General features: G+C 42.6%; 1 protein-coding gene across 1 annotated transcript in view; it reads left to right on the top strand.

Moving 5' to 3' along the window:
* The window catches only part of SMOC2 (SPARC related modular calcium binding 2), a 133,251-nt gene that overhangs the window by 29,163 nt on the left and 87,093 nt on the right, over positions 1 to 16,995 (top strand). Inside the window, exon 2 of the mRNA XM_083496559.1 lies at positions 16,037 to 16,208. Within this exon, the coding sequence (XP_083352685.1) occupies positions 16,037 to 16,208 (172 nt within the window). The remainder of the gene's footprint in view (positions 1 to 16,036; positions 16,209 to 16,995) is intronic.

Raw genomic sequence — 16,995 nt, forward strand, 5'->3', positions numbered from 1 at the left:
GCTATCGATAACAGATTGATTAAGGCTCCAGGTGTTTTTGAAGGTTGACTGAAGAATACTATTTTACTGTTTAAGAAAAACATAAACCTTCTTACTTTTCAAGGCATTGCCGTCAAATGATGCAGACTTAAGCTTTGTGGCTATTCGAAGCATGGTGGGGGGAGGAAATCCATTCCCTCTCCTCTGGTTACAGCAGCTATTTGATACAGCAACCATCAAATCAGGAGTGATTAAAGCTGGTAAAAGATCAATATCCCACCCTGTTGGCTCCATGAGTCACATAAGCCTCCCCCTTTGTCTTCAAAAGGCGAGAGAGAGAAAGAGAGAGAGAGAGTTCATCTATAACTGTTTTAATGTACAGTGGTACCTCGGGTTACAGATGCTTCAGGTTACAGACTCCACTAACCCAAAAATAGTACCTCGGATTAAGAACTTTGCTTCAGGATGAGAACAGAAATCACGCGGCAGCAGCGGGAAGCCCCATTAGCTAAAGTGGTGCATCAGGTTAAGAACAGTTTCAGGTTAAGTACGGACCTCCAGGACGAATTAAGTTCTTAACCCGAGGTACCACTGTATACAGTTTGGGGGCAGAATTTTATGGGATTTTAGCCAGCTTAGGTCCCCCCTTCTGAGGGCACAGATCTTGCCAAATTTCAGAGCAATAGGTGCAGTTGTTTTCCCATAAGGTCAGCCATTACACTTTTAGGTGGCATTCATAAAAGATTGATCTCCCTATACGTCTTGTGGTGGGCAATTTGTCTGAAAACTGCAGACAAGAGAAAGGCAAGAAAGCTGCCAAGTCTCAAATAGGGCCAGGGGCTTTTGTGCCAGTCTCCTTTCAAGTTGATTTGAGACAGGGGAAGAATGGAAAGGGATTTGCTTTCTGAATAAAGACTATTCCCTCTCAGGGCCGGCCCGCTCATGAGGTAAATTGAAGCAGCCACCTTAGATGGCGGAATCTTGTGGGGTGGGGCCCTGTCTGTCCCTGCCACCACCGGCAGCTGCATCTTCTGGCAAGTCCTTATGGGAGGAGGGGTAGCATGTCCTCTTTTCGCCTCAGGTGGGCTGGGCCGGGCCACCTGTGTTCCCTCTGGTAACAAACTTGGCTTGTAAGTCACAATGAAGCTCTCCCTCATCCCATTGAGACATTGCTTTTGTTTTTAACAGATGCCTGTCTGCAGCATTTTGGGGTGTCTGAATTGCCAAGCCAACACTAAGTGTTTCAGGGGTCCTTGCTTTGATTTATGCTTTCTCGTAAAGAACTCACTCCACTTATGTCAAGCCCCAAATCTCCCTGAAACATCCAGCTCTGGCTCTGAATCTGATGCACACCCCTACTTAAAAGCCATTGGGATTGTGCATGCATCCATCGCCTGGATAAACCATAAGAAAAAAGGCCCCTAGATGGGCTTGCAATGTGAGTACACCAACATGTGCTTTCCATTTCTTATTAAAATCAATGTACCATGCACCATTAGTGCTTCGGTTTCTGATGTGACTTCTTGGAAGGAGGATTATTTAAGTTTAAGGTTATTCACTGGAACCTTAAGAAGGCTGAGGTCAATAACAGGATTCTGTGGGCCACTGAAGAGTTACCAGATGATGGAGGTTTTTAGACATTGACTGGCATTAGAAAATATGAGTATGCCTTGAAAGGAAAGATTTCGGCGCTGTTAAGCAGCTGAAATAGGATATTTCATGTGTGTATTTATCTTGGGACATCCAACCTTTATTGTATCATACAATATAATTGCTTGCAATTATTCTACCATAAAATATAAAACTGTTTTTCCTACTGTGTGTGTGGATACGCACACACGTATTTGTGCCTAATAATTTCCAAACCACTTTATGTATCAAATATCTTACAAAGCGGACTCTTGCTTAAATGGCCTTTTGCCACAATACATTTGTTAGCTTTTAAGATGCCATTGGATTCTTTGATATCTTGCATCATCTGAAGCACAGCTTCTGGCAGGTGGCACCGTATTTTGCTTAGCACTGGGATGAAAGTGGGGAGGGGAGGATGCTCTTGGCAAGTGGTTTGTTAAGACAAAAACAACACATGGATGACTCACACTGGCCCATTCCATGGGGTTGGTTTTTCCTCTTCACCAGTCCTGTTCAGTGCTTGTTGACTGAGAAGGGAGGAGCCAACAAAGATGGACTGAAGCCCCACTACCATTCATAGACTGTGATGTTTAAGTAAGGCTAGATTCAAGAGAGGGCTCAGTGTGTTTTTGCCTTGTTATTCCATGTTAGGGCCCATCTAGACATCCTCTTTATTCTGCATTCATGATTACTTGTGCTCATGACATCAAGGCTGTTATGTGCAATCCCGCTTTCAGCACTATTTTTACCTGAAAAGGTTTTGGGGAAGACATACTGCTTCATTCCCAGTCAGTGCATGTCCTGTAACTTCCTGCTGAAATCTTGTAAGTTTTTATAATACCACAAATATAGTGGGATCAGGGGTTTTGTTGTTGTTCTCTTGCTTTGGTTGTGGGATATTGCAAGAGTGCCCCAGCAGGTGGCAATAATCTGATAAAGCTGAATTGATGTGTACATGGCCCAGTATACTGTAAATCCGTCACTAATGCACTATTATGGCAGGTTGCAGAAAACACCTGCAAAAAACCCAAGCAGCACCAGTCTTAAGGGACCCATAGTAAAATCCTGTATCCAGTATTTCTAGACAAACAACTCCAGGACATACACACCAACAAACACACACTCATGTATACATGAATGGACAGCATGTGGTACTTCCCTAATCCAAAACAGTCTCCTTGACTGTAATTGGAATTTATATCTGATGTGTTAATGATCATGAGCAACTATCTGGGCAACTGCCTATCCTTACTATTCCAGCATTTTATTGGTCAGTGTGGCTGCATCTGTCCCCAAACTTTTGCCAAATAACCTTTCCCTCTCCTGTATTTGTACAGCCTTATTTGCTTTAGGAGATGATTGGCTCATTCCCCAGATCCTCCGATCTCCGTCAAATGTTTATGTGCATGGACGTTTTGTCAACATAATCACCCAGAGAGCAGTAGCTGCATATTTCCAAATAAAGAATGCTTTCAATTAGAAGCAGTAGATATGAATTGTTTCACTTCATTATAGTAGTTTGTATACACAGGATCGTTATCAGCTGAGCTCTTTATATCATTCAGATCATACTCATGAATGTGTCTGGGTAGACAGTAGATAGGAGTTGTTCATTTACCCTGCAAACCTGTCACTTATAGTTTACCAGAGCATGGTGCCAAGGTTGCAGGTTCAATCCTCATATGGGACAGCTGCATACAAACTTGCTCCATCTTCCATGTGAAGGCCCTTTAGATATTTTAAGATGGCTATCATATCTCCTCTCAGTCTCCTCTTTTCCAGGCTAAACATATTCAATTCCCTCAACTGTTCTTCATAAGGCTTGGTTTCCTATTGTTTTATCATTTTGGCTGCTCTCCTCTGCTCATGTTCCACCTTTTCAATATCTGTCTTAAGTTGTGGTGCCCAGAGCTGGACACAGTACTCCAGGTGTGGTCTGACCAAGGCAGAATAGAGCTGCACTATTAATTCCCTTGATCTGGACACTGTACTTCTGTTGATGCAGCCTAGAATAGCAATGGTAGAAATGTCTAATGAATACCTGGAAACAACATCACCAGTATGTTGATATTCTTCTCGCAGCAAACCTAAGAGAAATTCAGCAGTTATATATTACACCCTGTCAGTTTACAAAATGGACACAATAAGTCTCATTGGATTAGTAAGAAAAGAAGGGCACTAGATGAACCTCTCTGGAAGGATTAGACCAAAACTACCTTGAGGTTCCTATTCTTTCCCAGACATTGGTCAACCTGATACTTCCAGGGAAGGGAAGCAACCTCCCCTTTATGATTATTCCCCCCAGTGACTTTCATTGCAGAGGTATACTACCAGTAAACACGTACGTTCCATTTAGCTGTCATGGCTAACAGACCACTGGCAGATCTAGCCCTTTGGGAACTGGTCCAATCCCCCTTTATAGTAGGGCTGATGAAAAAATGTTCTTCAGCAACACTTGTTTCTAATGAAGTAGGGTGGCCACTTACCCATCATAAAAAATGAAATGCTACATGGAAAAGTATGAAAACGAGCATAGATTTGCAGTGGGAAATTGCTTGTACAAATTGATATGAATATATGCAAATTTGGAGATGATTACTATAAATAGAAGTATAATACATGTCACCACAGTGTGATGCAGTGTGAATCTGCCGTTCAGCTACTGATAGTTGATGGGAAGCTTCAAGTCCACTGCTCTCCTTTCTTAGGATTCTTTATCCTTAACCTAGACAGAAAAGTTCCCCCTCAAATAGAGAACTGTGCTCTGTAAAGTGGGACACATTCCAGGAGGTAAAAAGCTTGTTGAATTTCAGTCCATCCTTCCTTTAAACTCAGTAATCTTGTTCTTGTAACTAATACCCTTGTTGCAATTTTAAACATGTTGTCTACAGCTTTCTGAAACTGAGAAGGAACGTGATGAATACGCAGAAGGAACAAGTTTGCTTATGGAGGGGGGGAACCCCCACTAGGGCTGCAATCCTGTGCATACCTAGTTAGGAGTAAATTCAATGAACTAAGTGGCACTTACTTTTTAATAAATATCTGTTTAGGGTGGACAGTTTAATCCAACGAGTTGGGGAATGAACATTGAAGTCCTCTGTTCACAACCGATAGATTACAAAATGTGAACATTTCAGTTTATCTCCAAGCTATTGATCTAATGGTAAAACAATATTTTAAGCAGGGGACAAATAGTCAAGCCTTCCAGGTTCAACCCTCAGTAAATTCTGCTGCTGTCACAGCAGTTTACAGTCCAAATGGGTACAGATCACCATTGTTCCTTAGGGCCTCCCTAAAGATTGCTATAGAAGCACATTCCTAACCCCAGTTCATCTGATTTTATGTGTGTTTTGATGAACCAGGAGATGAAATTCCACCAGATCTATTCCAAATGCTGTCATATCTCTGTGGGAGATGGTGTTGCTGGAATCATTCATTCATTTATATAGACAGCAGAGTGCAATCCCATAAATGTAATAATACCTAGAGATCTCAAATGACCTGCCCCTGTGATTTTGATGGCTGCTCAAGCTGAGGAAATACACAGATGAAGAGTTCCATGGTATAAAAATAATGTTTATCATGCCATGTTTGCAGATCATGGTTCTGGTAAAAGCACATGGCTGTGGTGGCCAGGGAGGAAGGGGAGCCTTTTACTTTGTAGCCAGAAAAGAAGCCAAGTGAGCTGGTGGAGAAAGGACAGCACAATCTTTCTGTCCCTCTTCTAGCAGCCTGCTGCATTGTTATGCTGGCCAGAGGGGAAAGGGCTTCACTCTTTCTACAGCCAGCATGGAAACAGAGCCAACCACTCTCTCTCTTGGTTAGAGATGGAATCCCATGCTGTCTCCTGTGTGGAATTCCTAGCCACCTGTGGTGAACAGTGGAGAGGTCAAAGGCATGGCTGGCGACTTGCCTTCCTTTTTCTTATCAGATCCTGCCAGGAGGCCAGTTGACAAGTTTGTGTCTGCATTATCTCTCACCTTCTGCCTCCCTCTCAATGTGAAATTCACAAGCTTTGCATCACTGAGCAAACTGCACACTTGTTCATTTCGATGAACTGACATTGGAGCTGTGTGTGTCATGGGGGGCTTTTTGGTCTATTGTGGGCCTTGGGAACATTCCCTCCTTTTTATTGTATGATATAGCCGCAGACAGTGTGGTTTCATTTAAAGCCTCAGCCCAATATGGGTGGCAGCAGCAAGTGCGCTGCCATAGTATTTTCACAAAGCTTGACAGGTTTATTATAAGAATAGTGTTTGCAAAGCCATGTGTACTTCAGTGTAACTTATCTACCTAACTTAATGAAACACACACACACACCCCTACACACCTGTTTTCATACCATAAGACAGCACAAATTTATTTATTTATTTATTTAGAAAATGTGTAGACCACTTGCCTAAAAAAAAAAAATCTCGAAGAGGCATACAAGTTGAATTACATACAAAAAAAGACTGAAATACATAAATACAATGAAAAAGGGACACACGTGGTGCTGTGGTCTAAACCACAGAGCTTGGGACTTGCCAATCAGAAGGTCGGCGATCCAAATCCCCACGACGGGGTGAGCTCCCATTGCTCGGTCCCTGGTCCTGCCAACCTAGCAGTTTGAAAGCACGTCAAAGTGCAAGTAGATAAATAGGCGGGAAGGTAAACGGCGTTTCCGTGCGCTGCTCTGGTTTCATCAGAAGTGTTTCATCATGCTGGCCACATGACCCGGAAGCTGTACGCCGGCTCCCTTGGCCAATAAAGCGAGATGAGCACTGCAACCCCAGAGTCAGTCACAACTGGACCTAATGGTCAGGGGTCCCTTTACCTTTACAATGAAAAACAGCAGCAGTGACAGCAACAAAATGTTATTATTTGTACCCTTCCCATCTGACTGTATAAAATGATCATTAAAAACAATGATAGACATGATGGAACATTTAAGGGAAATCTAAGTGAATCATGTGTCTGGACTGGTTTGCTGAAACAAGACAGTTTTCAGCAGGCATCTAAGAACAGTATAGTGAAGGTTCCTGCCTAATGTCCATAAGGCAGGCGTTCCAGAGCAGAGGTGCTGCCACACTAGTGGAATGACTCCTTGCAAATGTGGGATAAATGTGGCACTAGTTAAAGTACAAACTCTGGGACTGAATAGTCACATGTGTGGCAGTGCAGTGGCCTATGCAAACTGGTCCCAAGCCATCTACCAACAGCCACACCTTGAACTTGGTCCAGTAACAAATGGGCAGCCACCTCCGATCCTTGAGCGCAGGTCAAAGTGCTCAACAGATCAAATACCATTCTTTGCTGCCTCTACAGGTTCTCCCTGTGGGTTTTAAATCACACTTCCCTTTGTGGGTTCACAAACTGGTGATGTTTCACTTTTCTTCTCTTTTTTGGTAACCAACAAAGTATGAAGCTGTAGAAACCTGAACCCTCTTCTTTGCATTGAGAAGATCACTTCTGCACGTTCATTTCTTATCTTTCTTTATCTCTCCATTTCCCCCTTTTAACTGGTACTTCTCACTACTTGCTCACCTGGTCTTCCAAAGATTGGGGTGTGCTCTTCCTCAGCCACAAGCCACATTCCACCCCATTAGAAAGATTTTCCAGTGTCTCAAGTACAGGCATGAAATTATTACCTGACTGTGCTATTATTATAGTCACCAGGGAAAAGAAATATTGTTTATAGTAACTCACTGGACATGCTCAGCATGTCATAATTTGTATACTTGACACACATCTGATATTTTCTTTATTTGTGCTGAGATCTTTATAACCATCTTAGACCACAGGCTCTAAACCACTTATTTTTTAGTAGTCCCATTGAAACACTTATAGCCCTAATTAAGGGATATAGGACTCATCAAACATAATTGGTTTGGCTCCTGCCGACAGGCGCAAGACCACATCCTGCCTATGACTCTGCCTCCTCTTTTAAACTATCAACCACCCTCAAGTAAAGCCCTTCTACTGAACAAGGCAGGCAGTAGTATCAGCTTCTGCTTCCAAGTTATTTTAGGATAAACCAAATTTTCAATCTAGACACCTCTTCTATTAAGGGGAAAGTCAATTGCTCTTAATGAGAGCAGGGTGTTATTAATAAGTGTACTTAGGGCAGAGATGGGCCTTTGGATGTTGATGGATACTGACTGCCATTAGCCTCAGCCAAATGAGGTTGAGGAACTTGTGTAGCTGCAGTTGCGGAATTCAAGTCAAATAATAATAATAATAATAATAATAATAATAATAATAATAATGAATTTTGTGATGTAATGTAGGAAAGTGACAGTTAAAAACTTAGTAACTTTGTTCAGGTAAAATATGGATGTAGAGTAAGATTTCCTTGGAGTTCTCTGGGCAGTTAAAATTATAGAGTTGTGGGACGGAAAGGCTCTTCTGGGCGTGTTTACTCTCACAGAATTTCTGTAAAGATATTCATGGATGTGAGAACAGCTCAGGGTGTCATAATTTATTGCAGTAATTGCTAGATGTGTTTTTGAGTGCTCAAGGCTTCCTTGAAACTTTTGGAGTTCTGCAGTGAGATTAGTAATGATAGACTGACTGCCCCAAAGGCAGCTCTTCTTCCCTTCCCAATCTTCTTCTGTGAAGCATAGCTACAAAGGATTGCTACATTGTTCTCTAGGGTGCAGCAGGTTATGGAATACAACTAGTTGTGTTGGCAGTTAAACACCAGCAGCACTGACCATGTTTATGGGATGCAGGTTGTGTTCACACATTACACATTAGTGTTAGGGCTGCCAGAGTGTTCACATCAAAAAGATGAAGATAGATTCAACAGATGTGGACATGTCTTGCCGGACTTCCCATCTGCCCCATTTTGCTACTGCAAAACCTGTCCCATGTGGCAATTGGGAAGTCTGGCAAGACATGTCCACATTTGTTGAATCTATCTCCATCTTTTTGATATGAACACTCTGGCAGCCCTAACACTATAGAAGAGTACATGGTCCCCATTGCTACATGCTTTAATCATTGATGCCCTCTGTACCTTATCAATAGAAACTTCTTGACTTACATATATTGGGGAGAGGTTCAGTGATAAGTCATTGACAGTATTAGCTCCAGGTTTGATTGGGTCCTCACCAAAGTGGACCCCTCCTTCATCAGGAGGCCCCTTCTTCCAGTAGGCTTACCTTGTTATGGTGACAGCCTGCAGTGGTCATACACTCAAAGCAGTGCCAGGTGACCAGGTCTACTCACCCTTTTAATTTCCTACAATTCCTCTGAAGGCACTATGAGGAAAACCTAGATCCAGCTACCTTGGAGTACCAGGTTCTGATATCCTTAAAATTAGAAGGGCTAGGATAAATAACAGTGGTAGCCTGTCAGGGACTGGGCAGAGGAGGAATGGTGGAGAGACCACCTCCCCAGCCTGCCTGACCCTTCCAGAGAAGAAGACAGTTCAGAATTACAACAGGGATTTGAGGGAGGTCACAGCTCAGAGGAAGATGAGGGGGAAAGTTGAGAAATAATGGGAGAGGAGGAGGAGGAGGAGACAGAGCAGGAGCAGCTGGCTGACATGTTATCACTAGAAAGCATTCCAGACCCACCATCTACCACAACCCGGTGAGCCTTAAAAGTAGGAGAGCAAAGAGCTCAGAGACAGATGGCCCTGAGCAAGGGGTGGGTGCTGTTGATGAATGAGGAAGTGGAAGAAAAGCAGGGTGGAGATTTACTCAGGACAGCACCATTATTCCAAGAGGCTGCATTTCCAAGCCTCTCTCTGTAAATATTGAATAAAAAGCAGATGGTAAGAACTTTTCCTTGTCTTATCCGTTCCTGGCAACCTGCCATGGGGGTTGTTCCCCGCCACCTGACATAGCCCTACCAAAGTATTGGTACCCTAGTAGCTGCCGAAGGATGTCATATGCTGGTATCAGCTATAGTCATAGAGAAAGCCAGGGGAAATCTTCAGATAACCATGTCTCCTGTTCCATGCCACTTCTCCAAGTGCAACTCCCTACCTCCAGTTGAACTGCAGTATGGCTGAAGAATCAGCTGCAAAATGCAGAACACCTTTGCATTTGTTCCCAAGGTCAATTCCAAGCTGCCTGTCAATTAGACTTTATTTTGCTTTGTTCCCTCAGTGCTGGAGGTTCAACTTGGTTGCTTTCAGCTGGATTTGAGACTGTGTTAATACTGCAGGATACAGGCACAGAAAATTGATTGTTAAATACGACTCTGCTTTGACTGATATGTTTTACATTGGTGTGTTATTTTTTGAAAGGTTTATTGCTTTAACTGGCTTTTGCTTAAGCGAATTCTGTTATTCTATAATGATGGATACACGACTAGTCTAAACATCAGTGAACCCATTACTTCCCTGGTTTTCTATTCCACAACTGTGCAGAAAAGAGCAAACTTTACCTAGAAAAAGAAGAAATAAGAACTTTTCTTTATGGGATCTGGTACATGAACTCCAGGTTATTGATGCTAGTTTTTCTAGCTTGCTACAAGATGTACAAAATCCCCCAGGTAAGATTGGTTCACAGTTAAGTGTTTTGGGGAAGCACTTTATACTGACATTGTGGGAAATTTGAGGCACACATGCACGCTCGCGCACACACACACACACACACACACACTAAATTCTTTAAAGTGAGGAAGAGGCAACAATAGCAATTTTACTCAGGGTGAAGTTCAAAATCCACCCTGTACACTAATAGCATACTCAATCTCTGAGGACAGATTCTTATGCTGCCGAAACAGCACTAACCACACATGAGACAATATCAGCAGACTTGAGGGAACCCCAAGGTTTGCAGAACTATGAAATGTTTTAGGAAGCAACCTGCAAGGGTTGTGAATTCCAAGAAGAACAGGAGGAGGACTGAGCATGCTGGGCATCCACAGAATGCTGAGTGTCTCTTGGTGAAAAGCTTGAGAGGGGACATGGAATGGGCTGTCCTGGAAACGGCCGGAGCTAGCTGGATGGAACCCCAAACAGGAGCACTCCGCACAACAACATATTAAAACAAATGTAAAATATGTTGTCAGCATAGCTTTTCCAGAACCCAATCTCTACTACAAATAATGTAGGATCCTACTCATGGCCCTATCAGGAAAATTTGTTTAACAGCCAGATCCTATAAAATGTTTCCATGTGTGCATGCTGTAACAAGGCCTTTAAAAAGTGAACCGGTGAGTGTAAAAAGATACATATGAGTGGGATTTTTTCCCTAAAGAATAACACATGGTCATTTTACAGACCAAAATCTTGCCATATAATTCTTTTCTGCTTCAGAAATATAAAAGGTTTGAGCCCTTTAAAAAGCAAACTTTTTTTTTAAGTGTAACAACCCAACCTGATCCTGTTGTGATAGAATAACTCTGAAGAGTTATTGTGTGGATTAGGATAAAAAGCTTTAAAGGACTCAATTATACTAGTGAAGTGCAACAGAGATGCAGATGTCTGTAAATAGAAGCAGAAGGGCCACTTTTCTAAAGGTAACTAGGGGCTTGTCAAGATTGATGGGCTGGAGAGGAAGAGGGGTTCAGACCTTTCCCCACCTTTCCCCGTCACTGAGGCTGTCACCTCAGGCAGAGCAGGAGAAAGGGTGACGCCGGCTTTTCCAAACCTTTCCTTGTTTTTTGTTTCCTCAAAGCAATCATGGCCCCTAGGAATGCTGCTGCCCCTTCCCATCCAAAAGCTACATTTAGTTGGGGGAAATTTTGGTGGTCTTCATTGGCTCCTGCTCCGCCACCCAAATCAAATCTTCCTTGTGGTTCGAGTGTGTGTGGAGAAAATTTGTCAGAAATATATTCCCTTCCCCTTCCCTTGGAACTGCCTTCAGGAAAGGCATTTGTAGTGCCTCTACATTGCAGAGGACAGTCCTCTATTTAAAGGACTGTGTAGTCTAAAGAAGGTAAAGGACCCCTGACAGTTAAGTCCAGTCGCAGACGACTCTGGGGTTGTGGCACTCATCTCGCTTTAAAGGCCGAGGGAGCCGGCGCTTGTCTGCAGACAGTTTTTCTGGGTCATGTGGCCAGTATAAGTAAGCCGCTTCTGGCGAAACCAGAGCAGCGCATAGAAACACCGTTTACCTTCCCGCCAGACCAGTACCTATTTATCTACCTGCACTTTGACGTGCTTTTGAACTGCTAGGTTGGCAGGAGCTGGGACAGAGCAGTGCTGAGCTCACTCCGTCACGGGAATTTGAACCGGTGATCTTCTGATCGGCAATCCCCTGAGGCTCAGTGGTTTAGTCTTGTTTAAAGGTAAGGACCTTGAGAAGGAAGAGTTGCCCATCATTAACAAGTGACTGGCGTAGTGAGGCAGTGCCATGGAGCTATCCTCCCAACATAGTTTCATGGATACTTACTGAGATGGAGATGGAGCAGGTAAGCGGCAAGGTCAGGGTTGTGTGGGTGCACTTTGAGGAGTGCCATACTAGCTCTGCTGGTACACACACACAGCCACAACCAAACTATCACCCTGCTCCGTCCTGGCAAGAAGCTGTGACACCACTGTTAGAAGGACATCTCTACTGTACCACACCGCCATGCTGGTTGCTCCTGATCAGCAGTTAGCACCTGTTACCTGGTCACAGTCTTCTCATTTTGCTGAGATGTACTGTATTTCTGTTTATAGGATAGTAATTGTTTCTAAATGTGCACGTGCAAATCAGGATGTGAAAACTGAATGCAAATCTGCATCCTCTTTTTTGCGACACAATTCCTCTTTTTGGACAATGTGTTAGTCCTGTAAGGTCTCTTCAGAAATTACAGTAAAGGTGTGCAGAGAGCATTCTAGAACAAAATCACAATTGTTGACTTGTGTGCCATTTGGGGTTTTTTCAATTTTTGTTTTGACTATGTATATCTATTCATATTTTGACCAAATGTTCACATGAGGTTAGAAAGTTCGTTATAACAATAGTTTAATAAATAACAATCCTGCACCTTGAATTGTAATTACAGTACTGGAAGGGAACAGAAAGCTAGTGCAGACCTTGGTGCATTGGGATAATGTATTCCTCTGTCAGATGAAACTCTGGAACAATTTTCAGAAAGCAACCACACATGGAGAGGATTTAAAGGCATATATCATGGCTGCCAGATCCTCACCTCTTCATATGAAGTTGGTGGAACTCTGGAAGCAGATTAACAAATTAATTTTTTTAAGTAATTAATTTTGCTTTCATGTATCATTTTTCATTTGGCACATCTGGATTGTGGAGTCAGAAGCCTTCAAAACAACTTGCCAATAGACAAACGAAAACTCATTTTTCAATAAACATTGACTGTATGAAATGATGGTGATATAATTGGTATTGTAATTATATGGTGTGTGCTTCTTGTTGTTTTTAGCTATTTTGGACTGAGAATGAAAGCGTAGGGTCAATGGAGTAGCTGTTCAGGTGTGTATCAAGGAGCAGGCACTGCTTTCAGACTTCTTGAAATTGCCCCAAGCCAGTTCCATTAGCTTAGGCCCAGTTTGTAAATCTTAATGTCAGCTCTGCACTAAATGTTTAACTTGGAGAACGGGGCTGAACAGTACTGGAGTAGAGATTATTTGTTTTTGCAAAATATTGTTGAGTCACACTAGGATGCAGGCAGGCTATGTCTGGAGTTTAGATGTTTTCATGCAGGCACCAAAATATTTTGTAACCAAATCATTAGTACATGTCTGGAACAGGATCATAACCAGGAAGCGTTGGCTTTGAAAGGAAGCAGGGGATGGAGCCAGCACTGAAATTAATGACAAAGAGATTTTCACTCTAAATAAGGCTGATCGGGTTTCTAATCCCCTTTACAGCAATTTTCTTCTTCCTATGAAATACTTTGATGAAACCAGGGACTGCGTGTATTTTATTGTTACAAATAAATCATAACAAATTGTGCCTGGACTTGGTTGCAAACAATTATTTTCTGGTAGCCAGATATGAAGTCACCAGTTCCACCATGATAGTGCATGGAAGGTTAACTTCTAGGTCACTGTTCCTTCTCTGGTGGGCCTCAGTGCCACAGCCTGCCCATTTCATCCCCACTTAACTGTTGTGCCTTCCAGCTGGGCAGTAGCCTTTTGGTTGGCCCAATGCCAGCCCCTGCATCTCCTTGCATGCTGAGTACAGGTGGGTGGAAAACAGAGAAGTGTGAAAAGAAGGTCTCCCTCCTCTCAGGGAAAAGGGCTAGAGGAGGTGCTGGAGGTTAATAGAAAGTGAGATAAAAGGTGGTGGTGGTGAATAGTTATTGTTGTTTAGTCGTTTAGTCATGTCCGACTCTTCGTGACCTCATGGACCAGAGCACGGCAGGCACTCCTGTCTCCAACTGCCTCCCGCAGCTTGGTCAAACTCATGTTCGTAGCTTTGAGAACACTGTCCAACCATCTCTTCCTCTGTCATCCCCTTCTCCTTGTGCCCTCCATCTTTCCCAACATCAGGGTCTTTTCCAGGGAGTCTTCTCTTCTCATGAGGTGGCCAAAGTATTGGAGCCTCAGCTTCAGGATCTGTCCTTCTAGTGAGCACTCAGGGCTGATTTCCTTAAGAATGGATCGGTTTGATCTTCTTGGAGTCCATGGGACTCTCAAGAGTCTCCTCCAGCACCATAATTCAAAATAGTAGTAGTAGTAATAGTAATAGTAATAGTAATAGTAATAGTAATAGTAATAGTAATAGTAATAAAAATATGATCTGGGAATAGAAATGAGTGTGCTTTTTGGATTTGGCCCAGTATTATGTCCGGCTGTTCTCAAAACTGTTTTTATGTGTTAGGCACATCTAGGTTCATTTCTGAAATGACCACCTTTTATCATGAGTTTTTGCATTGCCATTTCCCCCAAGAACATCCATATTGACTTCTATCACTTTATAAGTGCTATGAAGAAGAGAGGGACCCACAACAAAGGTGAAAATGCAATTGAAAGCTGTGATGTTGCTAAAGAGAAGTCCTCTGAATGAAGTTCAGCTCCAAGATACTGGAGTTTGGCAGGTGGATGTTGGGTTTTGTTTTGCTTTTGGTGAGCGTTCCGTTCCCATCATGCACTGGCAAAACGTGGAAGTCTTCTGTAAGCACTCAAAATGATTGTCCCTCTCTCCCCAAATAGAATTGTTTCCTTCCCCAAACTAAAGGACAGCTTATGAATTGGAAAATTAACCCCTTGGGGAATCTTTATGCACCAGGTTTTGTCTGTGGATGGGTGATTTCTTTCTTCCTTTGTGACCAGCATCTCAATAATATTTCCCACCATGAATTGTCCTTCAAGTCACCCCCTATGCAAACCAGTGCAGACATCTTCTCTACCTGAAGGGTCACACCAGCAATATTGAGGAAGGGTATGTGTGCTCTAGGTGCTGCAACACTTTAACTGGGGATGCTTACAAAGTTGAACACCCCTACAATGAACTATCACTCCATCCCTATTTGCCCAGTACTGTATTCAACTTGAAGTTAAGCCTCAGACAATCCATGGTGGTGTTCAAAAAGTGCTAAACAAAGTAGGGAGTGTCAAAAAAGAATGTTCTTATTGTTTGTTACTGTTTCTTTATATTTTTTTAACTTGTGCTAGGATTCCAAGGATATGAATATTGTGTCTATAATGAATTCTGTGATTTTTGTTGCACCGTTTACAGAAAATTATAATTATCATGTCTTACTGTAAGGCTTTTATATTTGCTTATAATAAAGTGTGATGAAATGCAAGGAGAGCACAGTTGAAGCTCAAAAATTAAGTGGATTTATTACAGATGCATATTCTTTTTTTTTCATTTTAAAAAAATGCACACAGGGAGTTAGATATAATTCGCAGACTCCGTATGCTTACTTTGGAAAACACTCACATTTAACAAAAATCTGGTGACTGTTTGCCATAGATGGCAATGATTAAGTCTCCTGCTTTTATGCCAGTCCCTCAAGAGTATTTCTGCACTGGCGTCAATTCATAACTTCAGAAATTCCTATGCTCCAGTTCATTGTCATTATTAATGTGTCTGTAAAATACTTAAAAGGGTACCAGGCACTGCACATAATGAAAAGGAAACTAATCTATGCCAAGAGGATCATGATCTAAAAGCTGAAATAGAATTGTGACACAGCAGTCTTATCTAAGTAGGAAAGCAACTCCAGAGGGCTGTTTCACCTGCACCACTTCTGCAGAGAGGCAGGACTTGCAGAGATACCCGTCTGCCCTATGACTAGACTGGGGAAGAAAGGCCATGGTTCTGTGGCCTGTTCCTGAACCCCTAACTCAGAGCAGTCCGGCTGGTGCTGGGATTCTTACCAGCCTCACCACTGTGCAGTGCTAATTTGCTGTTTTCTCTCCTTGAAAAATAAATTCACAACCAGGATTTGTGTTTTGGGGTGTGTGGAGGTGGTGAGGTAGAGATCAGATGGCTGCATGACAGGCCAAATATTATTGGAGAGTTTTAATGCTTGATCAGATTTCAGCCTCTTACACCACTTTGTTTTGTTAAAGTTTTTAAGAGTGGAGCAAGACAAGGACAAAGAATGCAGCTTGGAATGCACGGGGTCCCCCCAAAAGTCGCTGTGCGCTTCAGATGGCAGGACTTTCCTGTCCCGGTGTGAATTCCAACGGGCGAAATGCAAAGATCCTCAACTAGAAATCTCCCACAAGGGCAACTGCAAAGGTAATAAATCTCTTTCTATGGACATAACAAAGCCTGTTATGAATTAATGCTTTAAGCACATTCCTTAATGTGTCTTCCTTTAAAAAGAAGTGGAACCTATCATGAAATGTTGCAGTGTTGAGTTCTCCTCTTTGGGGTATTCTGTTCCATTCTTCATCCCCCCAAGTTTTCAACCTCCTGCCCCTCCAAAAAAGAAGAAGTCAGCCAATATTTCATGACTGTTGAGCATGAGTACTGCATCTTAAATGGTTTGTGTGTTGGAACTACTTTCATATCAGTGGAAGTGTTTAAAACAGAACCATAGCTATAATTTCTCTTCAACGACCTTGCTCAGGGCTCCTCCAATCCTGCTGATTCTTCCATTTCAGGCATCACTGTTTTGGCTGCATAAGGACCAGCTCTCAGAGAGCCGAGATTGCTGTTAGTGTATATGGACACTGTAAGGACCGTTGAGGTCCTTCAAATATTTGCTGATCCTGAGTATACACATCCTGAGGATGATCTACCAAAAGCACTGAACCCATACAGTCCAAATTTACCAAGCTGCCGCCATGTTTTTCATTTAAGAGTATTCACACTCTAGATAACCTTGTCCGTCTGTACAAACCTGCCGAGTGATGAGTAGAACTTGCCACACATTTCTTTAAAATCACATACCAGAGAACATGTGGCAAAGTAGTTCTACAGGCTGTGGTGTGGGATGGGATAGTGTGATTAGACTGAGAAGATATTAACACTATACACTCTAATGGCTGGTGTTGAAGAGCATGTCGTTGGATGGGATTCA

This window comes from Podarcis liolepis (genome assembly GCF_965112155.1).
Source record: "Podarcis liolepis genome assembly, chromosome: 3".
NCBI classification, from domain to species: Eukaryota; Metazoa; Chordata; class Lepidosauria; order Squamata; family Lacertidae; genus Podarcis; species Podarcis liolepis.